Source organism: Fusarium musae, chromosome 6 (assembly GCF_019915245.1).
Source record: "Fusarium musae strain F31 chromosome 6, whole genome shotgun sequence".
Lineage (NCBI taxonomy): Eukaryota > Fungi > Ascomycota > Sordariomycetes > Hypocreales > Nectriaceae > Fusarium > Fusarium musae.
In genome coordinates this window covers 405061-421259 of record NC_058392.1, presented here as the reverse complement: position 1 = coordinate 421259, position 16199 = coordinate 405061, and the positions used below count along the sequence as shown (strand labels likewise).

General features: G+C 47.5%; 6 protein-coding genes across 6 annotated transcripts; 1 reads left to right on the top strand and 5 right to left on the bottom strand.

Moving 5' to 3' along the window:
- Window positions 1–2519: 2519 nt before the first annotated feature.
- Window positions 2520–3657, top strand: J7337_008000 (uncharacterized protein; the record flags this gene model as incomplete). Its single annotated transcript, XM_044825627.1, has 2 exons — window positions 2520–2629; window positions 2676–3657. The coding sequence occupies 2 exons, from the start codon at window positions 2520–2522 to the stop codon at window positions 3655–3657; spliced, it is 1092 nt and encodes a 363-aa protein (XP_044678544.1).
- A 65-nt stretch (window positions 3658–3722) lies between these two features.
- On the bottom strand, window positions 3723–5984 carry J7337_007999 (uncharacterized protein; the record flags this gene model as incomplete). Its single annotated transcript, XM_044825626.1, has 1 exon — window positions 3723–5984. The coding sequence occupies one exon, from the start codon at window positions 5982–5984 to the stop codon at window positions 3723–3725; it is 2262 nt and encodes a 753-aa protein (XP_044678543.1).
- A 517-nt stretch (window positions 5985–6501) lies between these two features.
- J7337_007998 (uncharacterized protein) lies at window positions 6502–6849 on the bottom strand (the record flags this gene model as incomplete). The annotated part of the gene is made up of 2 exons (XM_044825625.1): window positions 6502–6599; window positions 6699–6849. 2 exons carry the CDS (start codon window positions 6847–6849, stop codon window positions 6502–6504), a joined length of 249 nt encoding a protein of 82 aa, XP_044678542.1.
- A 2435-nt stretch (window positions 6850–9284) lies between these two features.
- Window positions 9285–9890, bottom strand: J7337_007997 (uncharacterized protein; the record flags this gene model as incomplete). The annotated part of the gene is made up of 1 exon (XM_044825624.1): window positions 9285–9890. The coding sequence occupies one exon, from the start codon at window positions 9888–9890 to the stop codon at window positions 9285–9287; it is 606 nt and encodes a 201-aa protein (XP_044678541.1).
- A 1793-nt stretch (window positions 9891–11683) lies between these two features.
- J7337_007996 (uncharacterized protein) lies at window positions 11684–12259 on the bottom strand (the record flags this gene model as incomplete). Its single annotated transcript, XM_044825623.1, has 1 exon — window positions 11684–12259. One exon carries the CDS (start codon window positions 12257–12259, stop codon window positions 11684–11686), a length of 576 nt encoding a protein of 191 aa, XP_044678540.1.
- Window positions 12260–12594: 335 nt separating this feature from the next.
- Window positions 12595–14247, bottom strand: J7337_007995 (uncharacterized protein; the record flags this gene model as incomplete). Its single annotated transcript, XM_044825622.1, has 1 exon — window positions 12595–14247. The coding sequence occupies one exon, from the start codon at window positions 14245–14247 to the stop codon at window positions 12595–12597; it is 1653 nt and encodes a 550-aa protein (XP_044678539.1).
- Between the last annotated feature and the right edge of the window lie 1952 nt (window positions 14248–16199).

Below are 16199 nucleotides of genomic sequence, written 5' to 3'. Positions count from 1 at the left end.
CCCTACGAACAAGAACATCTCTTCCACATGTATTAAGAAATTACCAGTTCTCACTTCGAGAGTATCCAGCCCGACCTCTCGACCTAGCAACGCAACGGGTGACAACGACCTCGCAAGTCCTACTCTGCATTTAAGGTCTGCGAGGCAGAAACTGATCTCATGTGTTCTGATAATCGACCGGCTTGCGAAAATAGCACCCCGCAGCCATTCTCTTCTTCAGCCCCCCTTCAGCCTTGCGTCGGTATCTTCTCCACCTCATTTACTCAATCTCAACATGACTGGCGCAAGGTAGGGTTTTAAAAGAGGCTTCAGCCCCCAGGGCACAAAGGTAAAGGCCACCAATAAACGTATACAGGTAAAACTCATTACCCTCACTATCACCTAGGATCTTGCTTTTGGCTGAAAAGTTAGATATCATGATAACTGACTCTAAAAGCTTATTAGAGATTCGGCCATAATCAGGACTAAGATTTTTGTTAAATAAAGCTTCACTGAATGAGTCACAAAGGTTGTGAAGACAAAGCCTCAATATGACAATCTGGACTTCAATGGCCAAGATCCCGACCACGAAGCGACAAGAATGTTCCACGCGATGTCGATTATTCTTGGATTTGGCCTGGCTGTTGCCTTGCACTGTAGCAGTTGGCCAATCTGTAGTATTTATGGGGTTGACCCCTACAAGGTTAAGCTTTAGGCTGCGTACGCAGGTGATGAATGAGAACAAGATAGAATTCTTCCGCTGGAAGCCTTTGCGATATTATTTTAGGATAATGCGCAAGTTGTGAGCCAAATGTGTTATTTGCAGTTGACACTTGTGACTGAGAGCTTAATTCAGCAGAGAGAACTTAGCAAACGGAGCTATTCCCAATGGGTGTAGCGTAGTTGGCAAAATCAGATCATTGTCGTAGGGAGCAAGAAAACTCAAGACGTAAAGAGTGGGTGCCAAAGTAAACTCAGTATAAAGCCACCCGAACTTAGACTAAAACTACCTCAGTCTTTTTGTCCCTTAGGGCCAAGATCCTTGGTTTTCTTGCGTGGCATGGGATCGTTCCAGGCCCCACCATCACACGTGATCTTCGCTCTTATCTGATCAAGGTTTTAGATCTGATAAACTCCTCAACTTAAACCCCTGCCTCTCCCCATCCTCAATCAGCCCCGACAGCGGCGCCATGAAATTCGCAGCTCCTCTGAGCGCGCTGCTCATCAACCTCTCAATATGGACGTTCTGTCTTGCCGCAGAGGACAGATCTCCTGAGCGGGTATGCTATGACGCGTGTTTCGCGTGCCTAAAGCCCGTGCATTTCGACGACGTGCTCCGGAACCAAACGGGTTTTACGAGGACCTGCTACAGCCCCAGAGCGATATTATCGCTGTATCTGTGTCTTGATGTTTATTGCACGCCGGGGGCGGTAGAGGTAGGGCTAGGATCGTATAATGAGACTTGTCGGGAGAAGGCGCATATTGTCTTACCGCCGTTTGACGTGATTTCGAATTATACAGCTGATGATGTTGAGAGGGTGAGGAGGTTTGAGCGGAATGAGACGGATGAGGGGGTTTTGTTTAGGGAGGTTGTTGTTCCTTCGGAGCATTGGTTTGGGATCTGGTGGGATACTTTGGTAGGTAATCTGAGAGTGAAGGTTGAACGGGACTGATTGTGATGCAGGATTCTGTGGCGTATACTTACACTTACCATGATGTCTACGGGTAGGAAAAACCTCACATGTGTCAGTAAGATTGCTAAAAATTGATAGGCGCGCCATGATCACCTTCTGGATCGTCGTCATAGCTATCGGCGTCTTTAACCATGCCATCCTTTATATCGCCAATCTGCAAATGGTTCGCAGCTATTCTCCAAAGTCCGGCGGCCGACTCTGGAACTTTTATAATTGGGCACTCAACCGAATCACAGTCCCGGCTTTTCTCGGAGACCGATGCGCGCAGAAAGTCGGCTGGGGAACTGTCCCTCCCCAAATACAGTCCTGGACTCTGTTCGCTTTCCTCTTTCTCAACATCGCGTTGAGCATCCTTGGATACAAAATCGTGCCGGTCAATATGTAGTAAGTACCAATCACCCTTGGATCATATTGATTGGGGCTTACATGGTTGCAGCTTTCCATCGACGGCGAAACAGTTGCTTCGTTATGTCTCGGACCGCACCGGCATTATATCATGGGCCAACTTTCCAGTGATTTGGCTCTTTGGAATGAGGAATAACCTCCTCATGTGGCTGACTGGTTGGGACTTTGGAACGTATAACAACTTTCACCGCTGGGTTGCGCGAATCGCAACTCTTCAGGCGATTGTCCACTCCATCGGGTATACCTGGTTAATTGTCTTGGGTTAGTAACTTCGTTATACCTCTTGCTGTGTACTATTTTCATGCTAACTTTCCGACAGAGGGCGGCTGGGAGTATTATCTATTCTGGTGGAACTACATGTTCTGGTGGGTTGGCGAAGTGGTATGTTTTCTCCCATGGTGTTCTCGCGACTTCATCTAACAAGCTTAGGCAACGATCGTCATGTCTCTTCTTGTAGGGGCATCCTTTTACTGGATTCGGCGTCAGCAGTATGAACTATTCTTGGTCGTACACATCATCATGTCAATCATCCTCCTCATCACAATGCTTGCGTAAGTCTAGCCCTCCCATCACTCCCAATCTTGTCTAACAAATCAGCCACGTCTCCATCTTCCAAGGCGAATACGACGTATTCTTCTGGGTCCCCTGCTTCATCTGGGTCGGCGACCGCGTCATCCGGGCTCTTCGAATAGCGGCATTCAACCCAAAGCTCTGGGATACCTGGGCCACTTCTATTTACCATCCGTCCTCCAACATTGTTAGACTTGTCGTTCCGTGGTCAAGCAGTCTGTACAAACCAGCTCCGGGAACATTCTACTACATTCATGTTCTCAACGGACCTCGATGCTGGGAAAGTCACCCCTTTACCGTGGCAATGGTAAAAGATGAAGGGCAACGTGGTTTGAAGCTCCTTGGCGAGCAAGCTCCTCTACTCGACGGCACTGTCGCCGAACAAAGCTCGGATCCCGTTGACTCACAAGATATACTCAGTGACTCTCGAACAATGACATTCTTGATCCGTCCCTACGATGGCTTCACCTCCAGACTCCGCGACACCGCATCAGCAGTCTGGCCTAAAAACGGCCCTCAACGCGTCCTCATCGACGGTCCCTACGGGCATACCCGTCCCCTCCATCTTTTCGACAACGTAACCTTCATCGTCGGCGGAAGCGGCATCGTCGTTCCCCTCTCATATCTCCAACTCCTCACCGGCCCAACAGCCCCTCGATCCGTGAAAATCCACTGGGCCGTTCGCGAACCCGCCTTCGCACTCGACGTCCTACAAACAGACGTCGCTGACGCTTTGGGGAGCACGAATCTCAGCGTTGAGATACATCTTACGACACATACGCCTCAAGATGAACTAAGCGAGTGGCCGTCACAAGTTACGTTGCGGAAAGGAAGGATAGATGCTTCGGATGTGGTGAGGAGGAGGAGTGAAGAGGTGATGGGCGAGAGCCTTGCGATTGTTGCGTGTGGACCAGCGCAGATGGCGGATGATGCGAGAAAGACGGTTGCTGATTTGTTACGAAATGGAGTTATGAGGGTAGAGTATTTTGAGGAAAGCTTTCAGTGGTGATTGAATACATTTGAGCGTTAGACTTTATATAGATATGTTCATGATACTCATTATGCTACTGGTCGTTAATAAATCGTGATATCTACAAGTTCATCATCCTTGGCAGTTACCTCTCCGTACATAACACCATGAGTATAACACTCCCCTATGAGCTTCCAGCCGTTGTTAAATTCTCTGAGTATAAGTGGCGTATTACAACCCCTCAAGACAACAATTTTATCGTTGATCTCAGCTGCACATGTGCCTAATCCCATTCTGCCATTCCTCGTCCCAAACAATCGTCTCCACGCCATCGCGTTTATCGCCCACGAAAAGGCTTCCCGCTGTGTCTCGCTAGGATCATAAAAACTATCACCAATAGCCAACCTCACTCGCGAAATCCATTTATTTTGCCCGAAAATGATCTCTTCCAAAGTATACCCACATAAGCGCAAATCTCGGTTGCGAGCCATAAAGATATGCAGCCCGAAACCATAAGTGTATATCCCCGCAACACCTTTCTGCCAAAGTCTCGGATGAAGCAACCAAGCGTAGTCTTCAGGCGCCTTGATTCCGCCTTGAGAAGTTGTATCGCCGATTATGGTTTTCCAAAATGCTGTTCTGACTGCCTCGAGGTCACCGTAGATGTTGCCTTGAGAAGAGGAGGAGTTCCATGGGTATCGAGTGTCCGCCTCCTTTTCATTTGATGAACTCAGTGAGACGATAGTATCCAGCTCTACACCCTTGACGGTGAGGCTGGAATTAGATGCTGGAAACACTGGTATTGGCTGACTCAATCCTGCGTCTGCATGGTATGGCCCTGTCAATGGTGCAGCAGGAGCAGGAGCACAAGACCAGCAGACAGTCCAGGAGGGAATATTGTGAACACAAGGAGTACCAACTTCTGGAGAATTACCAGAATTTGTAGTGCTGTTCATCACCCAAAGGACGAACGGCCCTAGCCATGGTAGCTTCAGCCTTGGGTGTAGATCGTTGACAGTCTTCTGCCCGATGTTTCGTGGTCCGGCATATCTCGAGACCAACCGAAGAATAGTTAAATTTCCTGCTGCCAAGAACCCAGCAGTAAAGCTCTTCCAAAGTTCGTCAACAGAGATCTCATAGTCTGGTTCGCTATCCCAAACAAGATTGTCAGCCACGGCTTTGATACCCAAAATTCCATACACTCTATCCCTCTCCTCGGTAACGCTAGCTTCCCGAACGAGTGTCAAGGCTTGCGTCAGTTCGTTCCAACTGCTCGTAGGATCTGTGCTGTGCTGATTTCTCTGGATCTCCATCATGGTCATTTCTATCTTCCACATTCTTTCAGATGAGAACTGCCTTTGCTCCGGCTGGCGATCCTTGGCGAAGTCGAAAGACCAAGGTGGAATGGTGTATGCCAGATTAGTGTTCAGAATATCCCGACCGAACCTTGATTCATCTCTCGAGATGAGCTGCGAAGCTCGAATGAGGTCGCCCCACGAGATGCATTTATCGCCGCAAAGCACGGGAGTCTCGCTCCGACCTGCTGCAACTTCTTGAATGATCCACATTCGCTGCCAATATGCCCTTGAAAAGAAATCGAAAAGTGCTCGGTAAACTTTCTTCTCAATCGGACTCTCATATGATGGCCAGACCATGAAGAATGGACTTGCATCAATCATTTTGCCCTCTCGGTAGAAGCCAGCGAATGGGTCCTCCTTCTTGGATTCATGAGCTAGCCAGTGCAAAGCCGTCAATGCCACTGAACTCTGATCCGCCTCTGGACCGGCCCAGATAACAACTTGCCACGCGGATTGGTAAATGTCCCGCATGCGAGTGACTTGACGCCCGCGTTCGATGAGATCATCCTGGTTAATGCAGATGGCGTCTATCCAAAGCTTGAAACCCTGACGGATTCTTTGGCATCGACGGAGTTGCACTAGAGCGTCATACAAGTTTCTAGTAACAGCCATACGAGCCCCATTAACCAAAATGTCTTGATGAGGTGCCGCGGGTCTCCAAGCATAGGACAAGGCAATGAAGTCACCCCACTCATATCTCCATGGCAGGGCCGCTTCGGTCTCTATACCCCGACCATCGATGCGATCTGATAGTTTTCGCTCGTCTACACATGGATCCCGCCTACCTGGGAATAATGTGTCTGTGTCATGAGGTACAAGAAGTTCCGGCCACGAATACTCTTCTCCTTTATAACGTTCCTTCTGGCGTAGCTTCGTTGCCGAAGGTAGGCAAATGTGCTCAACTGTGCAAGTGATAAGACAATCGCATTGTCCCTGGTGATTGCAAAGCTTTTCAAGGTTCAAAAGGCGAATCTCGTCAATGTTTAATGGCCGATATGAAAACACCATGTTGTTCAGTGATGAAGGAGGAATGAGTTGACATGGACAGGCTGTTGATTGATGAACCAAAGACCACGATTGTACATGTCTAGTAACTCTGGTGATTTTTATGGAGTCAAAACTTGATTATGCGAATTAGAGCAAGCATGTAGCCGCCAACGCAACATGCTGTTGGTCCGCTGAAGATCATTAACCGCCCAGCATCCCAGCGCTTAACCTTTTCGAACGCCATTTCAGATTGCATAAAACCGACATTGATCGGCGATGCACTATCGATCAAAGACCGCTTAAATGGTAAATGATGATTGAAATACGTTGCTATGCGATCATTTTAAAGCGAAAGTACAGTTATATTCTCCGGACGACCCGATAAGCATCTAAATGTCAAACACGTAGCCCTTTCCAACACTCAGAAATCCAACTGGTATGAAGACTCCAATATACAACATGGCAATATTCAAACACAAAAACCATATATGTCTCGACGTTTACTCAATGGCTGCTTGAAGAATATCTGGTGGCAGGTCTAAGACTTAGAAGACACAGCAATCGCAAGCACACGGCAATGGTATACACATGCAGCACCGACCAGGGCAATCGCCGCCTCGGTCTCCGCCTCGCATGCTGACCTGTGTATCAGTGTGCGGCTGCTGAGAATCTGTCATTAAAAAGATCAGTATAAGCCATCTCTCCAGTTTCAGAATTGCGTGAGGCATGCCATACCCATAGGTTGAAGTGCTCTTGGCTGACCCATCTCCATGTGTTGGGTAGGCTGGTCCCGGGCCACTGTATCATCGGCAGCCAGCTCAGTGGATCGGCCACTGAAAGGCCACATGTTGTTGGTGAACGCAAAGAAATCGGTGATGGGAGACATGCTGTAATATGTACAGGAAAACAGGGAGAATCGTTGTGAATTTTGTCGTTCTAGATGAAAATGAAGAAGAATGTTTCTGAATAGCTTTAGAGCCAAACGGGGAGAGACAGCGTCAATTTATCTAAAAACTTCGTGACGGCGATACCCTAAAATTGGACCAAATTTGTTGTTGGTCGCACGCGCCCAAAATTTGGATGTAACCACTCGGCGCTTAAAGCTGTTTCAACTGCAGGGCGCTTCGAGAGGGACCATAAAGTGCCCAATTATGATAAACCATGCAGGTCGTTTCTAAAATGGAACCAACACCGGTTGGGAAGCTTTGACTTTGATCTCTGTCTTCACCCAAATCTGTATCGTCTTGCACAGCCAAACATCGGACGGCACGCACCAAAGCCAAGCATCGGAGTCTCCAAAATGAATGCGCCAGTATGTATAAGAGCCGAGTAAGAATGAAAGTGCGGGAACAAGAATAAAAAAAAATGTTAAAGAAGCACCCATGTCCATATACACATCCAAATCAAAGTGGGATAAAGCAACAATCGCAGGGTAGCGGGCATGGTATGCAGAAGCAGAATCTACCCGGGCAAGGGCCTCCTCGATCACCACCTCGCATGCTGACCTGCGTATCAGGATGAGGTTGCGTAGGGTCTTTAATAATAAAGTATCAGTCTTATCTCCTTGTGCAATTACTTTGACAGTTCGAGAGTCGTCATACTCATATCTTGATGGGCCTTTGGCTGTTCCATCTGCATTTGCTCAAAAGGCTGCTCTTGTGCCTTGGAAATCCGCGCCACAGGCTCTGGTTCGCTGATTGATGACATCGTGAAGTCAGACAGTATGAATATATATATATGGATTTAGCAACAATGTGATGAAGAAAAGGCCAAGACTCTTGGGAAAAGGAAACGGGAGTAGAGGCTTTCTTGGCTTTGGAACGTTGACCCATATTCCATCGCTTATCTGCCCGAAAACTTGGAAGTGCGATCATGGCGTCACCATATGACGGCTATCTCGGACTGGCTTGACCTCATAAAATGATTATATCCGAATCATATCCATCCACTAAAGCCCCCAAGTGCGTAACTAATCGACATTGCAGGGCACTAAAAGCGCTTGAGGAGCCCTAACCTTGATCTGCGTCGTCACCCAATCCTGCATCCTCTTCACCTGCGAGATCGCATACAGAACCGCCTGAAAGAACTCCCCATCCCATATCGCTTGACTAACAGGCTTCAGCGCCTCCGACCCAACGTGCACATGAGACAAATGCACTTGCAGACTTCGCAGCGATTCCAGTACTTGTAGTTGACTCGGTCTATCATCGCTCTTAGGGAACAATGAGTCGCGCAGTGTATGAGCGGCGTGTCTCCCTCGAGCTTGATTCCCACCGAACTTGTCAACGTGCGGTTTGAGGCGCTTAGTTGTGTCTTTGGTGATTTAAATGGGTATACGCACGCCTGAGTGAGCTTTTGAGTCGGCTACTAGATGATCTAGTAAGAGGAGAATGGATTCGTAGGTTTCGCCTAGTCAAGTCTCCAATTGACGCTCACGATTGTCGAGATCGGTTTCAGTGATATTTGAAGTCGTGGCATCGTTCTTTGATGCTTTTGATAATGCATTGGATTGCCGTTCCGTGGCGGTTGGACGATCATCTGAGACTTTTGCAATAGAAATTGCACCGAATTCGAAGGTTGGCTGTTTAGATATGGGGTCCTATTCAGCTAGGATTGTCAATGAGATCTCAAGATTTAGGGAACGTGACGTACTGATCGTAAGGTCATTTGCAGCTCGTGCTCTCCCATCCTTTGTATCCCAATACCCGATTACAGATGAAGTGGATGCTCTTGTTTAGTCTGTAAAGTGACTAGAATCTTCATTTCTAGATACCATAGTCACTAGCGGGGGACTATCCGTTGGAAAATTCGATCATGGCCGTCAAGCACTGGAGACCCTTGGTGCGACTCCTGTCTTTCACGGCATAGCCGTTCATCCAGGCCACCCAGTTCTATTTGAACTGCTTCCCTCTGCCTGGGATGAGGTAGCTTTCATCGAACTACCAGGAAACCCTTGTGGAGCAGCTGCCTGCTTTCAATTCTTTACCATCCCATAGATGCGCTATCTCTTGGGCCAAGAGCCAGAGAAGCATGTACTTGCGCGCTTGTAGGGCCTCCAACTAGATAGTTCATCACGGAAGAGCATTATGGATGCGTCGAACAAAGGACTCAACTGTGACAGGTTCAGACCTGGAGTTCTGCACATCACAGGCGACGAGGGGCTAACAGTCCACGAGGCTGCTGGAGTTTTTGGTCCAGCTAAAATGGCGCCTTTCGTACAGGCAAATTGTTGGCATATCAAGGCAAATGAAACCACCGAGACGGGACTGTTAGTATCATGTTATCATATGAATCAGTCCATGGATTCCTAAAGACAGATTCTCACAATACTTCCAATGGCTCTTCCACGAAGTTGTCTGTCGGCTCATCCCTCAATGATCTCAGCGCATCTTCCCATTCCGACTTGACATTTACGTTTCGTAGTAGTGCTTCCGACTCCTCAAGAAGATATGTATAACCGTCAAGTTCCCGAACAGCCTTGCTAAAGCTAGGCTTTCCTGCTCTGTAGTTCTCCTTGACATGGCTGATAGCCTCTGGACTCCATATGCCCAATAGAGGCTCGCAGAAACCTTGTTGGTTCTGAAAGCATGTAACGGGAGGTTTGTAGCATGATCGCAAATCTTGAAGCGCATCTGCCGTAATGGAAGGGTAGTCGCAGGCCACCAGTAACCAAGTCGCCTCGGGGTCTGACTCGTAGGCAGCAATCAGGTCTGTTGCAGAGCCATTTGACTCATGTCCTTGACTCAATTCTAGGTCCAGAATAATCTCGATGCTATTCTCCTCGAGTCGCTTCGTACGAAACCTTGCTGGCGTTCTGCAGAAGCTCCTCCATCTCAGTGCCTTGAGCGAGAGAAATTTAGATAGTCTCTGTCTCAGGACGTGCTTTGCGTAAAGTCTCGAGTTGGTGTTGATATCAAGGGCGGCCATGAGGCATAGGTAATAGATGTTTTGGCGACCCCATCCGAGTCGACTTTCCACCAGCCAAGATAAGTGGCTTCAAAGATGTGGATTTCATGTTCAGTTCAATATTTGCTTTGAAATTGTAGGGATAATCCTCCAGTCGGGCCTGGGGATGTGGATATAGACAAATGATACCCGAGGGCCGATCTTTGGATACAAGGCCCACCAAATGAAACTGTCATGACCTGATGATGAGTAGACTATTCACCAAAAGCCAACAAAGTTAGATCATGAAATGGCTAAATCCAGATAAGAGCTGCGCAATCTCTGACAATGTCAAATAGATTGTTTATTCTGATCACATCATAATTGTAGCTCAAAAACTATCACACTGTGAGAAGCTTCCACCAGAACAGGCTAATGAAGAGCAAACACCCTAAACCCAGATCTCGGAATACCTCGTTTCCAGGGAACATATTCATCAATATAGCACTGTCCTACAAGTAAACAATGCTGAATCGGAAAAGATTGTGTAGCTTTCTCCCAAACCAACATCCATTCCCCGTAGGGATCATAGTAATGATCACCCATGGGTCTAAACCGTGCACTCATTGGCCCTTGGGGACAATCCGAAATGTTAGCTTGCTCAAAGGCGCTAGTGATTGAGTTATTGAGGTGATCAACATCATTCACTTGTTTCAGTCGGAGTACTGTGTGCTTGTAGCAGTTAACAAGCATGGCTACTATATCGCCTTTTCGGGACTCTTTTGGAACGAGGGCGCAGTGGTCGCTTGAGGTGATGGCAAGTCTCTTGCCGGATAACGGACTTGTTTCGGGTTTCTTGACGTAGAGGGTGAGAGCATTGGTGATGCCTTGGACATCGCGTCGTTCAGTCACCGTAGGATACTCTTGGGCGTTGGCCGCATCAACAAAAGTCTTGAAGGACTTTCTAAACAACTTCTGCCTCCGTTCGTCATTTCGAGTCCCTGCTCTTTTGCAAGAGTCTAAAATTGCTGCTTCTTCCCTGGAAAGAGATCTGTGATGACAGGCATGTTAGTCTATAAACAACATCGATCCTCAAGATAGAGCCGTGTTTACCTTATGTCTGACAGTAACTCGAGGGTCATAGCCTTGGACTCCTCTTGAGCTCCAGTTTCATCATCATAGCTTGAAAATACGGGACTTTTCGCCCTGATCCTGGTCTCCTCAAATCCGCTGATGGCTAGGACTGGTGGCGCGATTAGCAATATGTGATGAGTGCCCCCAAAGGAGGCATAGGCGCTATCATTACCACCACCAAATCTATTACCCACTTTGTGTATATTCTCCCAAAGAACCTGTGGCCTAGACCAACGAGGACACCAAGACGGGATTCCAGGAGCGCTAATAGGAGAAGGGTTCATGGCATGCAAGAGAAGACTCTCGATACCTGTAGCATACAAAAAATATCGAGCAGCATCAACCGACACGCGCGCAAGGTCTCTACCGTAGTCGACCTTGATAAACCTATCGCACCTATCTGGATCCGAAACAACGCCCAAGTGACCAAATACGATATCTCGTGGATCAGTAGCACCGATTCCTCTCCGACAGGAGAGAAGCGTGTATAATGGTGCCTCAAACGCACCGTATCGCCTACTGTTCATGTTTTCCAATGGAGTGGCGTTCCGAGGCTGGCTCTGTTGAGTGACACTATCAGAGAGCGTGTCAAGCAGCATAGCCGCGACGACACTCTTGGTGTCGATAGCCTCGCAGAAATGATGCCACCGGATTCGCAGGTCATCGCACTGAACCCAGACATCCGTGGAGAGCACGAGCTCTTAGAAAACCCAGACTCTGCGGAACCATGGCTTCGATAGGAGGTTGCGTCGCATCCCATCGATCTCATCCGCAGTCAATGAAAGCCGCCTAAGGGTCGACATGTTCCCATGCATCGTTGTCTGACTTTGAGCTCTGAGATCCATGAACAATTTCTCAAATCCCGGAGGCGACTTGCCGAGATGAATTACAGTATGATGCGCAGTAGTATAAATCCTCCCCATGAGTGCGACCTGCACTCCCTTTTCGGCATTATTTGACTGATCGATGCACAAAGCATCAGCCCATATCCGACAAACTCGGCTCTTGTCACGCAAGTCTCGGAGAGCAGCTTCCAGGCTCGCCGTGATTTCTTTGGCATTATCACCTAGGTGTATCGCTCCCTTCTGGCTTACATCGCCCCAGACGTAGGATAAAGCGGTGTAGGGCTCGATCAGGTCATAGCCACAGTCTGAGAGTATAGCGTGATGTAACGAACCCTTGAGATCTGCGCTGTGGTTGGGACTAGGCTCCAGATGAAGGAGGCGGAAAGAATCTCGGTGCGCGAGAGATTCGCACTGAAACATGTTGGAAGACATTGTGGAGAGATTACAGGTGTAGTCGAGCAGCCCTGCCGGGGCAATAAGGTCCAGCAGCAATGTTGCGGAATCGTAAAAGCGGCTGATATTGATGCTGATGTTGTCAGCGTCTTTCGGCCTAACGAGTCGGTGCCTAATCAGCGAGCCATGTCCGAGTTACAGCTGGACTCCACCTATAGTCGCAGTGCAACTTGTCAAGCCATGGCTCTGTTCTTTTGCCTAACCCATGAAGCATAAACTGAAGGCGCTTACCCCGTAGATGGGAGATCTGTCTGGACAAACTGTATTTTCTGATAAGTGAATAATGCAACTTTCCTAAGCATATTTACCTACTATCACGATCTATGGCATGGCCCGATCTTGATTTCAAGTTCCCCATAATCAGTGAACCACAGAGGCTTAGTTTCTATCCACACATCACACCTTGGCAACGCCCGGTTATGAGGTGAAAGAACCCTTACGAGCCTAGGCTGATACAAGTTATATATGTATCCAGCTTCATCACCATAGCGTCTTGACAAGTTTTCGCGGACAAATATTCCTCTCTTGCGGTGATCCATCCGCTTGATCTGCCGCACCAAAGAAGAATTGTCCTCATTCGTTTCGCTTCGTATCTTGATTGTCGGAGGCTGGTTATCAGATTGCTCTTTGTCACTTATAACGTAGGACCGTCCTTCGCCGAGCAGAACTGCCCAAAACTCTTGACAGCGCAGGTTTGCCCGTTCAAAAAAAGCAGGGTAGCGGCAGTCATGGGGTCCCCATTGTAGTCCAGTCACGAGAACAAGGGAGACGATGTGTTGAGGGCCAATTTGTAGCTCAAAATCCGTCACCCATGTAAGTGTTCCATCTTTGTGGGACGCAGAATCCTGGCGACATTCAAATGAGGGTATATATTCTTTGGTGTTCTGCCCATTGACCGATTTGAGAACCTTCAAGACGTCTTCATGCCAGTTGATCTTGAAAACAGGCTTTTGATAATGACCTATGTCGCGAGTTTCCTGAATCGAAACATATTTCTTGATGGAGATACTTCTTCGCTCAGCCTCTTCTCTCTCCTCCCAGATATCATCATCAGGTTCAAAGTCGTGGTAGGTATCCTCTGCGTCAAACAAGTCTTTGATTGAAGGTACCTTGATCAGTTCATATGGCTTGAATCTAAAGTAAGTAACATTCCGGCTCGAGCTCGTCAGAAGGATTCCCAGAGAGCACTCCTTATTATCAGGGTGCTGGACACCCAGGTCGAAAATATAATCGACGCCATGGCCAATGCCATGCGGGTACTCTTCCTGTCTGAGGACTCGTCCTTGCATGTGAACATCTTTGCTGGTGACTTCCATGCCAGACTCGAAATTGTTGACCCTGATTTCGACATTCAGCCAGTGAGCAAACTCAGCAGGTGAATTTGCAAAGCATCCTCGAAGTACACCGATACCATACGATGCGGAGTCTTGTTTCCAAGCAAAGAGGCTGAGATCGTCGTGGCTCTTTACAATTTCTTCCTGAAGCCGAAAAAAAGACTTTGGACCTTCTCCGTAGAGAAGAGGCATGTTGACATCGAAAATCCCTAAGAGACAATATGCAATATCTTCAACCCGGGTCGTTTCCCTGCGCGCTGCCCAGGACATTCTTTGTGCAACCGGGATGGTAGCGATATCTTCCTTGTATTCCAGTACTGAACTCGGGATGCCTGTTAACCTTTCTAGGATCTTGATGAATCGCAGGTCTGATCCTGGAGCCCTTGATCCGATGAGATTCCAATTTTGGTCCAGAAATACAACTTGACTGGGTGCAATCAGTTCTTGAAGAGTCCAGCCTCTCGTAAACCATCGACAGGCCCTCATTTCAACCTGGAGTCTAGAAAAAGCTGCATCGGCCCATTGCCTGCCTTCATCTGAGTCGGGCATGACAGTGTCAACCGGCGTGCAAGGGAACACCAGGTCAGAGAGGTAAACGTAGCATACTGAAGACTGCCGATACCACGCAAACATGGAGTTGATAGCCTCACTAAGCTCAGCGCTGCTTCTTTTATCGATGCAGCAGGTATCAATCCAGGCGTGAAGAATGTTGGCTTGACGGGATGCTTCGCAGGTCATTTCTATCTTTTTCCAGCCTGCCTTGCTTCGCGCATAAGGGAGGCTCTCCATGTCTTGGAAGAGAACTTCGTCTCCTTCCCACGTGTGAGACAGGATTGAGTAGGAAAGTGGTGGATTAACAAACTCCTCTAGTTTATAGGTTTTTGTATTAATGAGCCACATCGTTATCTGGTTGTTTAGAAGTCAGAAGGATATTGCCTGAATGAAGAGATATATGTGAGTTTGGACCAGTCACACAGTAACACCAGTGGAAGGGGAAAACCTTACAAAAATATGGTTTAGGGACAAATGTTTATAGGAATAAAATAAAAAGTCCTTGACTACAGAAAGAAGATCCATGCGGGGTTTCTAGGACTCTTATTCTTTCAGCTGCGATACACTTCTAGAGCTTTTAGCCGCCTCCCACAAAGAGCAGCCAATAAGTGTCCACCAGGAAGCGCTTCCATGCATGAGCGTGTAAGGAGGCGTTCAATCAGATTTTTAGTTGGTTATTCCTAGAAGGCGTGGCTTGGCTCGGGAGGACCTGATAAGTAGCAAGTCAAAAATTAGGTATTATAAAGTATTTGATGTTAGAAGGCGGGAGCTGCTAGAACCCGACCTACTCCGTAGATTTAGACTAAATAAGGATATGAATAATTGCATAACGTCCAATTTCCATCAATACGAGCCCTGAATTGCGACCCTGGTGACGGAAATGAAAACCCGGCCTTCAGAGCTCCGTATTTCTAAGTTTGTCGTTTGATGTTTTCTCACCAGCGAGGGTAAATGATCAGTTTAAACTTTGGTAACTGGGTCCATCCTCATCCAACTTCAGGAAAGGCGGTAAGTTCAACACTATTTATACCTCAACGTCCCCCATCATAGCAACAAGCCTCAACGCAAAAGAAGTCATTACTTGCAGTTTACCAGTCCTTTTACTTCAACTTATTTACCCCACCATGCGGCCATCCGGTATCTTCATCATAGCGACAGCCTTTATTTCCGTCTCTGCCCAGACTTGCAAGCCAGCATCTGCCATTTGCGTAAGTACACAAAGTCTTTCATCCGAAGATGCACTAGCTTACAGGATGTACAAGTCTCCTTATTCAATCTGTTCCAGTATGGGCCCTTCTGGTCAAGTGTGCGGTACACAGGCAACAGCTTCTGATTGTACATGGGTTAACCAGGGCTCTGATACCGGAACTGTGACCGTAAGTCCGATAAGTTTTGAGCGTTAGGCATAAGCTAATATATTAAAAGTGCCAATGCTGTAAATAGAGGACATGATGATACATATTAGCCGGGCTGATTTTTGTATAATTTATTTCTCTATTAACTATCTGAACGTTGTATTTCTGAATAGTTCCTAACGTTTCCATCAGAACGAGGGAATACTTTCGAGTCCTTGACCACAGCACAATAAAGCGAAAGTGTCGAGGGATTTTTGTCACCAATTAAAACACTCTTATGATGCCATTGCATCCAGTTTCTGTATTGTCAAGCTAGAATGTGACAAAGTTCCAGACAAGAGCAAATCCTCTTCGTCACTCTCAAAGGCCTCGGGCCACTCTAGATTAGCTTCCGAAACATCAGATCCACCTCTTTCACTGCCTTCCGATCGGTTACACAATCTAACTCCAATGTCAAAGCTGAATGTTGGCCGCCTGATCATAACCTTATGTACTGCACGATCGTTGACTTGGGTCAAATCAGGATGATGGTCCAAAATAGATGTTACCAAGTCGGCTGAATCGCATTCCACGACAGAGGTGAGAGCTAGCCTCTGATGAGAAGTATTCTCATCAACCTGCGCACCACTCGAACGCAGCATTTTGACTGCTTTGGGCAAGACTCGTTCGGAAGTCAGA